This window comes from Bombina bombina, chromosome 2 (assembly GCF_027579735.1).
Source record: "Bombina bombina isolate aBomBom1 chromosome 2, aBomBom1.pri, whole genome shotgun sequence".
Taxonomy (NCBI): domain Eukaryota; kingdom Metazoa; phylum Chordata; class Amphibia; order Anura; family Bombinatoridae; genus Bombina; species Bombina bombina.
Genome location: NC_069500.1, coordinates 408,114,075 through 408,127,984, shown reverse-complemented (window position 1 = coordinate 408,127,984; position 13,910 = coordinate 408,114,075). Strand labels below are relative to the sequence as shown.

At 39.3% G+C, this 13,910-nt stretch overlaps 1 protein-coding gene across 6 annotated transcripts in view; it reads left to right on the top strand.

The window, feature by feature from the left end:
- The window catches only part of TANGO2 (transport and golgi organization 2 homolog), a 542,315-nt gene that overhangs the window by 495,501 nt on the left and 32,904 nt on the right, over positions 1-13,910 (top strand). For all 6 annotated transcript variants that reach the window (XM_053701903.1, XM_053701906.1, XM_053701902.1 and 3 more), the window contains one exon: positions 6,274-6,378. In XM_053701903.1, the coding sequence (XP_053557878.1) occupies positions 6,274-6,378 (105 nt within the window). The remainder of the gene's footprint in view (positions 1-6,273; positions 6,379-13,910) is intronic.

The following is a 13,910-nucleotide window of genomic DNA, read 5'->3' as shown; positions in this document are numbered from 1 at the left end:
AGCACACAGCTAGATTAAAAGATGTGTATATAGCCCCGTATTGTTCCCAGTATAAGCCGCTCCTGAATATAAGCCGCACCCTTAAAGTTTGGTGCCATTTTTAGGAAATAACCCTCACAGGCTGCCTCTTCTTAACCCACTCCTTCCCTCAAGCAGTGCCCACTACTCACACTATTACCACTACCCCTACCTTACATAAGCCTCCCCTCAGCCCTTCTCACCAATCATAGCCCCCTTTTTCCTCACACAACTCCCTCCTCATCAATCCTGACTCATCCTCCTTTAAAAGCAGCTCCTGCTCTCATCTTAAGCCCCTCTCACTCCCATCCTGTGCCATGTTATTGCTGGGGGATATACTGGTACAAGTTTAAGAATTTTCACACAAAAGTACCGTAGTAAAATGAGTGACTCACCCTGGTCCTCAGGGCTATCGGGCAAGTCCCCTCCTCGGATCACACTTCTCTTACCAGTACGGTCCTCCCTGTGTCTGAACAGGGCAAGTCTAGTTCCGGGATCACGTGATCAGCTACGGCGTCTGGCGGCATATTAGGAAATACCAGTAATATTGGGGCAAAAGTCTAAAAACTCTGTGCTCACACAAAATGTCCAGGAAGCCCAGGGTGTGCCCGGAGCCCTCCCTGCAACATCAGCGGTTCAGCCCAACCCCCACCCAGACCTTTCACTGTAAGATACTGAGTATAGGCCGCACCCCTGATTTAGAAACTTACATCAGGGGAAAAAAGTGCGGCCTATACTCAGAACAATACGGTATGTCTATAAATATGGGTGGGTGTGTGTATATATATATATATTTATATATATACTGTGTATATATATATATATATATATATATATATTCCAATCCAATCCACAGTGTTACCCTCCCAATGTCATCCGCCTGGGTGCATAAATGTAGTAAATAGTCCTCTTAACAAATGCACTCTCAGGTCTTTCTCTGTGAACAAAATCTGTTTTTTATTGGAACGTTTTCGGGGAGAAGTTCCCCTTCATCAGCATAACAACAAACTGAAACATGCACTCTTAATATACATTCATGTGAAATAACAAATTGCAAATACCTGTGTGTACACTCAGTGAAAAACGCTTACATGCCATGTTGGACCGCACTCAATGCGTTCCAAATGAGCCCTAACCGGAAGTGTTTCTAACAAGGTCACTTCCGGTATAAACAAATACATTCCACATTTGAATTTCCATATTCATTTATCAATTATACGTAAGCCTTATTCTAAACCAATGTGTGCAAAAATGTGTCAACTAACAATAGCTTTGTTTTAAATATATACACGTGAAAAACCGCATAATGCCCCAACCTTATTCCAATCTTGACTCTATCACCAAAATTTTTTTTCCATTTAATTGCTTAAGTGTGATGGTGATCACAATGAGTCGAGAGTCTCACAACCATAACCATTGTGTTCTTTCTAAAGAACACCTCACCTTTACCTCAGTAGATTCGCGCAGTGTATGTGTGCTTAAAACCTCTCACTAGTTGTGATATCCGGAAGTGACGTATCGCTATTCTGTGAAATTGTCTGTGATGCATCCTACAAGTGGAGTACCATATCTATGTGTAGCAGACATTTTGTGTAACTCACATGATGATCCACACCCACACAAGAGACATGTCACCTTAGTAAATATAACTTACATTCTAATAAAGGTAAAACAATTTGGCCTTAGCCTAATGGAAATCCAATTTAGTAGCTAAATTTATCCGCTATCACCCATTAGATAGCAGAAAAAACGGCTTATCTGTTGCAGCTGAACAGCTCAAAGGAACTACTCTGATAAAATTAGCATATTAAAGAAAGGTTATATGTGCTCACAATGCCAATCTATCGGCTAGATTTAGAGTTTTGTTGGTAACGACCCGCGTAGCTAACGCTGGCTTTTTTCTGGCCGCACCTTTAAAATAACTCTGGTATTGAGAGTCCACAGAATGGCTGCATTAGGCTCCAAAAAAGGAGCGTACAACATATTTAACGCAACTTCAACTCTCGATACCAGAGTTGCTTACGGACGCGGCCAGCCTCAAAAACGTGCTCGTGCACGATTCCCCCATAGAAAACAATGGGGCTGTTTGAGCTGAAAAAAAACCTAACACCTGCAAAAAAGCCGCGTTCAGCTCCTAACGCAGCCCCATTGTTTGCTATGGGGAAACACTTCCTACGTCTGCACCTAACACCCTAACATGTACCCCGAGTCTAAACACCCCTAACCTTACACTTATTAACCCCTAATCTGCCGCCCCCGCTATCACTGACCCCTGCATATTATTTTTAACCCCTAATCTGCCGCTCCGTACACCCCCGCCATCTACATTATCCCTATGTACCCCTAATCTGCTGCCCTAACATCGCCGACCCCTATATTATATTTATTAACCCCTAATCTGCCGCCCCCAATGTCGCCTCCACCTAACTACACTTATTAACCCCTAATCTACCGACCGGACCTGAGGGCTACTATAAAATGTATTAACCCCTAATCCGCCTCACTCCCGCCTCAATAACCCTATAATAAATAGTATTAACCCCTAATCTGCCCTCCCTAACATTTCCGACACCTAACTTCAAGTATTAACCCCTAATCTGCCGACAGGAGCTCACCGCTATTCTAATAAATGTATTAACCCCTAAAGCTAAGTCTAACACTAACACCCCCCTAAGTTAAATATAATTTAAATCTAACGAAATAAATTAACTTTTATTAAATAAATTATTCCTATTTAAAGCTAAATACTTACCTTAAAAATAAATCCTAATATAGCTACAATATAAATTATAATTATATTATAGCTATTTTAGGATTTATATTTATTTTACAGGTAACTTTGTATTTATTTTAACCAGGTACAATAGCTATTAAATAGTTAAGAACTATTTAATAGCTAAAATAGTTAAAATAATTACAAAATTACCTGTAAAATAAATCCTATCCTAAGTTACAATTAAACCTAACACTACACTATCAATAAATTAATTAAATAAAATACCTACAATTATCTACAATTAAATCTAACACTACACTATCAATAAATAAATTAAATACAATTCCTACAAATAAATGCAATGAAATAAACTAACTAAAGTATAAAAAAGAACTAAGTTACAAAAAATAAAAAAATATTTACAAACATTAGAAAAAAATTACAACAATTTTAAACTAATTACACCTACTCTAAGCCCCCTAATAAAATAACAAAGACCCCCAAAATAAAAAAATGCCCTACCCTATTCTAAATTACAAAAGTTCAGCTGGATGTTCCGCGTCGGAGGTCTGCAAGATGGATCCGGAAGAAAGAAGATTGAAGATGCCGTTGATAGAAGACTTCATCCGGATCATGGACCTCTTCAGCTCCCGCTTGGATGAAGACTTCACCCGGATCATGGACCTCTTCAGCCCCCCGCTTGGGCTTGGATCACGACATAGGAGGAGCTCTTCTGGATCGATCGGTGAACCTGGTATGGTGAAGATAAGGTAGGAAGATCTTCAGGGGCTTAGTGTTAGGTTTATTTAAGGGGGGTTCGGGTTAGATTAGGGGTATGTGGGGGTGGGTTGTAATGTTGGGGGGGGGTATTGTATGTGTTTTTTTTACAGGCAAAAGAGCTGAATTCTTTGGGGCATGCCCCGCAAAGGGCCCTGTTCAGGGCTGGTAAGGTAAAAGAGCTTTGAACTTTTGTAATTTAGAATAGGGTAGGGCATTTTTTTATTTTGGGGGTCTTTGTTATTTTATTAGGGGGCTTAGAGTAGGTGTAATTAGTTTAAAATTGTTGTAATTTTTTCTGATGTTTGTAAATATTTTTTTATTTTTTGTAACTTAGTTCTTTTTTATTTTTTGTACTTTAGTTAGTTTATTTCATTGTAGTTTTTTGTAGGTATTGTATTTAATTTATTTATTGATAGTGTAGTGTTAGGTTTAATTATAACTTAGGTTAGGATTTATTTTACAGGTAATTTTGTAATTATTTTAACTATTTTAGCTATTGTACCTGGTTAAAATAAATACAAAGTTACCTGTAAAATAAATATAAATCCTAAAATAGCTATAATATAAATATAATTTATATTGTAGCTATATTAGGATTTATTTTACAGGTAAGTATTTAGCTTTAAATAGGAATAATTTATTTAATAAGAGTTAATTAATTTCGTTAGATTTAAATTATATTTAACTTAGGGGGGTGTTAGTGTTAGGGTTAGATTTAGCTTTAGGGGTTAATAAATTTATTAGAATAGCGGTGAGCTCCAGTCGGCAGATTAGGGGTTAATGTTTGAAGTTAGGTGTCGGCGAGGTTAGGGAGGGCAGATTAGGGGTTAATACTATTTATTATAGGGTTAGTGAGGCGGATTAGGGGTTAATAACTTTATTATAGTAGCGGTGCGGTCCGCTCGGCAGATTAGGGGTTAATAAGTGTAGGCAGGTGGAGACGACGTTGTGAGGGGCAGATTTGGGGTTAATAAATATAATATAGGGGTCGGCGGTGTTAGGGGCAGCAAATTAGGGGTACATAAGGATAACGTAAGTAGCGGCGCTTTGCGGTCGGCAGATTAGGGGTTAATTATTGTAGGTAGCTGGCGGCGACGTTGTGGGGGGTAGGTTAGGGGTTAATAAATATAATACAGGGGTCGGCGGTGTTAGGGGCAGCAGATTAGGGGTACATAAGGATAACGTAGGTGGCGGTCGGCAGATTAGGGGTTAAAAAAATTTAATAGAGTGGCGGCGATGTGGGGGGACCTCGGTTTAGGGGTACATAGGTAGTTTATGGGTGTTAGTGTACTTTAGAGCACAGTAGTTAAGAGCTTTATGAACCGGCGTTAGCCCAGAAAGCTCTTAACTACTGACTTTTTTCTGCGGCTGGAGTTTTGTCGTTAGAATTCTAACGCTGACTTCAGACACGACTCTAAATACCGGAGTTAGGAAGATCCCATTGAAAAGATAGGATACGCAATTGACGTAAGGGGATCTGCGGTATGGAAAAGTCGCGGCTGAAAAGTGAGCGTTAGACCCTTTCCTGACTGACTCCAAATACCGGCGGTAGCCTAAAACCAGCGTTAGGAGCCTCTAACGCTGGTTTTCACGGCTACCGCCAAACTCCAAATCTAGGCCTTAGTTACTTAGAATATCATTGGAATCCAACCAATATTATGCCATAGTACGGGATTGTTCTATATCCCCTATATCTAATCGGAGACCCACATTATCCTTGATGGTTTAAGGGACATATGCTATTCATAATAGAACAATCCATCTGCACTCGCCTGTGTATCCATGGTTTTGCAACCATATAAGTTAACCTATTCATATGCTGAATTGCTATCTCTGTATTTAAGGAATACTGTATGACAGCCTGTTAACCTGCCCGAGAAGATCATATAACATAATTACAACCAGATAGTCCGAGTTGGTACCGGCTGTATGGTACATAAGGGTACATGAGGGTACTTCACCAGGCATTTTACATCATTAGATTCTGGAGTATGGATGATATATGGTAACCCACCCGGAATTAAGTGATCCATCTAACAAGTGTGGGACCCTCACCAGATCCCACCCAAGTACAGGCTAAGGGTATATGGTGGAAGACCCACCCCAGAGAGGTAGGTCACCCACCACACCCCACGCTCTGGTTCAAAATCAATAAAATCATCTAAGATGATATAAAAGGTGAAGCTTTATAAGAAGCAAGATGTTCTTAACAGTCTGTTCATAAAAGCACACACACTCAGGGCATCCTCTCTTCACTGGCTCTGTCATCCCAACTTAAAAGCTAAAAACATACAGAAGGGGCTACATGGCTAATGAGATATAAGCACCTACTGGCGCTATTAATATGTACTGGAGATTTACAGTACTCCAGCTAACTGGCCCCATTGGCATTGAAAAAGATGACATTAAAGCAACTCCTGCAATTTATTAAAAGCCTTTTTATTAAAAGTGTTTATTAGAGTCAGATTAAACAGCTTTCTATGGCTGAGAACCGCATATCTCTATTTTTAGTCTTTTAAGTTATTGATGTGTGCTGAATATCGAAGTGCAACCGGCATTCCTTATTACTTGTTCCAATCCATCTTGATCAGTCACTGATTTATCTGATTACTTATTAAGTGACAAGTTGCATACATTGAGTTACATTTCTGCACATTTAATCTATCTTGTTTGAGCAGTTACTCTTTTCTATGCTAGTGATTACTGTATATGAAACAACCAAATGGAATTTTTATAACTGCTGTTTTTTTTCCCCCCAGCCAATTACCAGATCCTGCTATAGAAGACCAAGGAAAGGAGTTTGTTCGACCTATCCTAAGCAGCTACTCAGCAGTTTGTGTACGCTGCCCTGGATATGGGACAAGGTATGATACCATACATGTTGTGGAGATGTGAAACTCTGTGTTCTCTGATTTCATTTTGACAAGACTATTTTCATTGTTAGTTCGTAACTTGATTTCTTTCATATAGTTGGCGAGAGTCCACAAGCTGTTATGTATGGGATATACATTCCTACCAGGAGGAGGTATAGTTTCCCAAACCTCAAAAGCCTATAACCCCCCCCCCCCCCCCCACACACACACACACACACACACAGCTCACTTGAACCTCAGTTTTAAATCTTTGCCTCCTTAGGAGGTAGTTGAAGCATGATGTGCTTGATTTCTTCAGTGAAAGGTGCTTCAGAGCATATTGAAACCCGGTTTCCCTCAGAGTACAGTGCTGAGGGATGTCAAGGGAATACTGCCTCATGTCACCATGTTTTCGCCTCATGGGAAATCATTCATGGGCTCTCTGTAAATTCGGTCGAAGGGGTTCATCTTCTGCCTCCCTTTACAGATTGACGTTATACTCCTATTCCATTACCTCTGCTGATATGTTTGAGTACTGGTATGGCTGTCTGCTGTTAGTGGACGAGTGTCTATGGGTAAGTATATTTTGTATTTTTTTTATATAGATACTCACAGCTATGGATTGGACACTTTTAACTATTGTTTAATAGTTTAACTATGTATATCTATATGTATGTATGGCCCAGAGACAGATTCTTACTGTTTCCCTTGCTTGTTAATTTTTTGTGCCCAAAATTTCTCATGTGCACCCAAGCAAGCCCTTTTTTCTTTCATGTAATTGGCAAGGGTCCATGAGCTAGTGAAGTATGGGATATACAATCCTACCAGGAGGGGCAAAGTTTCCCAAACCTCAAAATGCCTATAAATACACCCCTCACCACACCCACAATTCAGTTTTTACAAACTTTGCCTCCTATGGAGGTGGTGAAGTACGTTTGTGCTTGATTTTTATGATTTCTTCTGTGATAAGCACTTCTAAGCATTCTGAAGCCCAATTCCTCTCATAGTACAGTGTTTGTCAGAGGGATGTGAAGAGAGTATCGCCTATTTGATTTTATGGTTTTCCTCTCGGGAAATCTTTTCAAGGGTTCTCTGTTATCGGTCATAGGGATTCATCTCCTACTATTACCTCTGCTGATCGCTTTCAGTACTGGTTTGGCTATCTGCTATGTTTGGATAGGTGTCTTTCGGTAAGTATGTATCATTATTTAAGACACTCTCAGCTATGGTTTGGTGCTTTATGTATTAATATAAAGTTTTAAATATATGTATTTTACTTATATTTGCCATGATTCAGGTCTATGTGTATTTCCCTTTGCAGTCCAGTAGTTTCGTTATGAGAATCATGTTTTAGGACGTTTGTCTTACCTGGGGTATAGTCTTTTTTTCAATTGGACTTGTTTTTTCTTTGGAAAACTTGCGGGCAAATTAGGCTCGCGAGGGCGCAAAATGCTGTTATTTATTGCGTCATTGGCGCGAGAAATGTTTTGGGTGCGAATGTGCATCTGTCATGACGCAAGTTAGTTGATGCTAGGTTGTTTGGCGCCAAATTGTGTTTGTTATGACACGAGTTGCGTCATTTCCGGATGTTGTTGGCACCAAAAAAATTCTCAACTTCCTTTTGCGTTGTGCGTCATATTTGGTACCAAAAAAAAAATTATTTTATTTTAACTCACTTCCTATATACTCCTTGCCTTCTTTATGCTCAGAAGGCTATGCTATTTACTTTTTCTGCCAATTTTAGCATTTGCATTTTTTCCCATTCCTGAAACTGCTATACAGTATGTGGAAATAAAATATTTCTGTTTAATGTTATTTTTTCTTTTTTTACATTTTACAAGATGTCTCAATCTGATCCTGTCTCAGAAGCTGCTGTAGGAACCATGCTGCCTGAACACAGTTCTACCAAAGAGTAGTATGTAACAGTTGTCATGATAAGCTTTAGCATGCAGAAAAAGGTTTCTATTAGTGCTAGTACAGTATTTGTTGTTCCTTCAACATCTAAAGTACATGCTATCCCTGTTGATATGAAAAGTTATATTGCTGAGGCGATACAGAAGGCTATGGCTGCTATACCGCCTTCAAATAAACGTAAAAGGTATTTTTAAACTTCTCATAATACTGATGAAATTTGTAATGACCGGGAACATACTGATATATCCTCCTCTGATGAGGATACCTCTGACACTGATAAATCATCTTGTCTTTTTAAGATTGAGTATATTCGTTCTTTGTTAAAAGAAGTGTTAATAACTTTGGATATTGAAGAGTCTGATCCTCTTGATAATAAATCCAGTAAACGTTTAAATTCTGTCTATAAACCTCCTGTGACTACTCCTGAGGTTTTTCCTGTTCCTGATGCTATTTCTGATGTCATTGCTAAGGAATGGTCTAAGCCTGGTTCTTCTTTTGTTCCTTCTTCAAGGTTTAAAAAGTTGTATCCTTTGCCAGTGGCTAAATTAGAGTTTTGGGGGAAAGTCCCTAAGTTTGATGGGGTTGTTTCTACTCTTGCTAAACGTACTGCTATTCCTATGGAAGATAGTACCTCTTTTAAGGATCCTTTAGATAGGAAGATATAATCTTATCTAAGGAAAGCTTATTTGCATTCTGGTTATATGCTCAGACCTGCCATTTCTATGGCTGAAGTTGCGGCTGCATCAACTTTTTGGTTGGATAGCTTAGCACAACGGGAAAAATACTCTGATTTGCATAGCATTGTTCGTTTGCTTCAACATGCTAATCATTTTATCTGTGATGCTATTTTTTATATCATCAAGATTAATGTTAAATCTATGTCTTTGGCTATTTTAGCTAGAAGAGCTTTATGGCTCAAATCATGGAATGCTGACATGGTATCTAAATTTAGATTACTATCTCTATCATTCCAGGGTAATAATTTGTTTGGTTCCCAGTTGGATTCTATTATTTCCACTATTACTGGAGTGGGGGGTTTGCCTCAAGATAAAAAGTCTAAAGGCAAATCTAAAGCTTCTAATCGGTTTCGTTCCTTTCGTCAGAATAGAGAACAGAAAACCACTCCTTCCCCTAAAGACTCGCTCCAATTGGAAGCCATCCTCGAGAATAAATCCAAGCCTTACAAGAAACCAAAGCCAGCCCCCAAGACTGCATGAAGGTGCGGCCCTCGATCCAGTTCTGCTGGTGAGGGGCAGATTGAAATTATTTCAAGACATTTAGGCAGGTTCCATTCAGAGTCATTGGATTCAGAATATTGTATCTCGGGTATCGAATAGGTTTCAGAATAAGACCTCCTGTGAGAAGATTTTCTTTCTCACGTTCCAACAAATCCTGTAAAAGCTCAGGCTTTTTTGAAGTGTGTTTCAGATCTAGAGCTTTCAGGAGTGATTGTACCAGTTCCAATTCTGGAACAGGGTCTGGGTTTTTATTCAAATCTATTCATTGTCCCCAAGAAGGAAAATTCTTTCAGACCAGTTCTGGATCTGAAGTTTTTGAATCATTTTGTAAGAACCCAACTTTCAAGATGGTGACTATAAGGACTATTCTGCCTTTTGTTCAGCAAGGTCATCACATGTCCTCAATAGACTTACACGGTGCATATCTTCATATTCTGATTTATTCAGACCACTATCGGTTTCTGAGATTCTCTTTTCTAAACAAGCATTACCACTTTGTTGCTCTTCCATTTGGCCTAGCAACAGCTCCAAGAATCTTTTCGAAGGTTCTCGGTGCCGTTTTATCTGTAATCAGAGAGCGGGGTATTGCGGTGTTTCCTTATTTGGACAATATCTTGGTACTGGCTCAATCTTTACATTTGAGGAGAAACAGTTCAAAATCCAGCACTTCAATCCTTGATAGGGTGCATACTGCAATAGGATTACTGCAGAAATCCTCCAAGTAAAATAGCACAAAAGTAGCAGTCGCACCACAATATCCTTAATCAGAAGTTATCTTTATTGCCACATACTGGGAGCCAGGAAAACAGAACAACGTTTCGGGCTATAAACCCTTAGTCATGAACATGACTAAGGGTTTATAGCCCGAAACGTTGTTCTGTTTTCCTGGCTCCCAGTATGTGGCAATAAAGATAACTTCTGATTAAGGATATTGTGGTGCGACTGCTACTTTTGTGCTATATCAATCTTTACATTTAGCAGAATCTCACACTTATCAACTTGTGTTGTTTCTTCAAAGACATGATTGGAGGATCAATTAACCAAAGTGTTCCTTGATTCCTCAGACAAGGGTCACCTTTTTAGGTTTCCAGATAGATTCAGTGTCCATGACTCTGTCTTTAACAGACAAGAGACAAATTAAATTGGTTTCTGCCTGTCGAAACCTTCAGTCTCGATCATTCTCTTCAGTGGCTATGTGCATGGAAGTTTTAGGTCTCATGACTGCAGCATTGGACGCGATCCCCTTTGCTCGTTTTCATATGAGACCTCTGCAGATTTGCATGCTGAATCAATGGTGCAGGCATTATACTCGGATATCACAGTTGATATACTTAAATCCCAACATTCAACTCTCTCTGTCCTGGTGGTTAGTCCAACATCAGAGTATTCAAGGAGCCTCTTTTGTTCATCCTGCCTGGACTGTGATTTCAACAGATGCAAGTCTCACAGGTTGGGGAGCTGTCTGGGGGTCTCTGACAGCACAAGGAGTTTGGAATCCTCAAGAGTCGAGGGTACCAATCAATATTTTGCTATTTTCAGGGCTCTTCAGGCTTGGTCGCTATTAAAGAGAGAATTATTCATTCGTTTTCAGACAGACAATATCACAACTGTGGCATATGTCAATCATCAAGGGGGGACTCGCAGAAGTATCTTGGATACTTTCTTGGGCGGAATCCAACTTATGTCTAATTTCTGTGATACATATCCCAGGTGTAGACAATTGGGAAGTGGATTATCTCAGTCGTCAGTCTTTACATCCAGGGGAATGGTCTCTCCATCCAGGTGTATTTTGTCAGATTGTACAGATGGGGGGTCTCCCCGAAATAGATCTTATGGCTTCCCATCTAAACAAGAATCTTCCCAGGTACCTTTCCAGGTCCAGGGATCCTCAGTCAGAGATGGTGGATGCGTTAGCAGTTCCTTGGTTTTACTAACCTGCTTACATTTTTCCGCCTCTCATTCTTTTTCCAAGGGTGATCTCCAAGATCATATTGGAACAATCGCATGTGTTTCTGATAGCACCAGCATGGCGTCACAAGTTTTGGTATGCGGATCTTGTCCGGATATCCAGTTGCCAACCTTGGCCACTTCCTTTAAGGCCGGACCTTCTGTATCAAGGACCGTTTTTCCATAAGGATCTCAAATCGCTAAATTTGAAGGTATGAAAATTGAACGCTTCATACTTAGTCGTAGAGGTTTCTTTGACTCAGTGATTAATACTATGCTACAGGCTAGTAAGTCTGTTTCAAGGAATATTTATTATCAGGTTTGGAAAACATATTTCATGATGTTTTTCTCATAAATTCTTTTGGCATTCTTTTAGGATTCCTAGATTTTTATATTTTTTTTCAGGATGGTTTGGATAAAGGTTTGTCTGCAAGTACCTTGAAGGGACAAATCTCTGCTCTTTCTGTTTTATTACATAGAAAGGTGGCTAAACTTCCTGATATTCACTGTTTTGATCAGGCTTTAGTTCGTAACAAGCCGGTTGTTAAATCAATCTCTCCTCCTTGGAGTCTTAATTTGATTTTGAAGGCTTTGCAGGCTCCACCTTTTGAGCCTATGCATTCTTTTGATATTAAACTACTTTCTTGGAAAGTGTTGTTTCTTTTGGCTGTCTCTTCAGCTAGAAGATTTTCTGAATTGTCTGCTCTCTCTTGTGAGTCTCCTTTTCTGATTTTCCATCAGGATAAGGCTGTTTTGCAGACTTTGTTTAAATTTCTTCCTAAGGTTGTGAATTCTAACAACATTAGTTGGGAAATTGTTGTTCCTTCCTTGTGTACTATTCCCAAGAATACTCTTGAAAGATTTTTACTTTCTTTGGATGTTGTAAGAGCTTTTAAATATTATGTCTAAGCTACTAAAGATTTTAGGAAGGCTTCTAGTCTGTTTTTTTTCTGCTCCTCTGCCATTTCTTTGGCATGTTGGTTAAAGGTTTTGATTCACAAGGCTTATTTAGAGGCGGGACAGTCTCCGCCTCAGAGAATTACAGCTCATTCTACTAGATCAGTCGCCACTTCTTGGGCTTTTAAGAATGAAGCTTCAGTTGATCAGATTTGCAACTTGGTGGTCTTTGCATACATTTACTAACACCTAGATTGCGAGTTTTGCGTTAGGAGGGGTGCGGTGCTAACGAGCAGTTTATGCTCACCGCTCACTTACAGACAGCGCAGGTATTACAGGTTTTTACAAACCCGGCGTTAACTGCAAAAAAGTGAGCGAAGAGCAAACTTTAGCTCCACATCTCACCTCAATACCAGCGCTGCTTATGTTAGTGGTGAGCTGCTAAAACGTGCTCGTGCACGATTTCCCCATAGGAATCAATGGGGGAGAGCCAGATGAAAAAAAAACCCTGCAAAAAAGCAGCGTTCAGCTCCTAACGCAGCCCCATTGTTTCCTATTGGGAAACACTTCCTAAGTCTGCACCTAACACCCTAACATGTACCCCGAGTCTAAACACCCCTAATCTTACACTTATTAACCCCTAATCTGCTGCCCCCGACATCGCCACCACCTGCATTATATTATTAACCCCTAATCTGCCACTCCGGACACTGCCACCACCTACATTATAGTTATGAACCCCTAATCTGCTGCCCCCAACATCGCCAAACCCTACATGATATTTATTAACCCCTAATCTGCCGCCCCCAATGTCGCCGCAACCTAACTACGTTTATTAACCCCTAATCTGCCGCCCACAATGTCGCCACCACTATATTAAATGTATTAACCCCTAAACCTAAGTCTAACCCTAACACCCCCTAACTTATATATAATCTAAATAAATCTAAATAAAATTACTACAATTCACTAAATAATTCCTATTTAAAGCTAAATACTTACCTATAAAATAAACCATAAGCTAGCTACAATATAACTAATAGTTACATTGTATCTATCTTAGGGTTTATTTTTATTTTACAGGTACAATAGTTATTAAATAGTTATTAACTATTTAATACCTACCTAGTTAAAATAAAGACAAATTTACCTGTAAAATAAAACCTAACCTAAGTTACAATTACACCTAACACTACACTATAATTAAATTAATTACCTAAACAAAATACAATTAATTACAATTTTAATAAATTATCTAAAGTACGAAAAAAACAAGCACTAAATTACAGAAAATAATAAAATAATTAGAAGATTATTAAACTAATTACACCTACTCTAATCCCCCTAACAAAATAAAAAAGCCCCCCAAAATAAAAAAAAAAGCCCTACCCTACACTAAATTACAAATAGCCCTTAAAAGGGCCTTTTGCGGGGCATTGCCCCAAAGTAATCAAACCTAACACTAACCCCTTGAAGATCACCCTACCGTGAGTCGTCTTCACCAAACCGGGCAGAAGTGGTCCTCCAGACGGGCAGAAGTCTTCATCC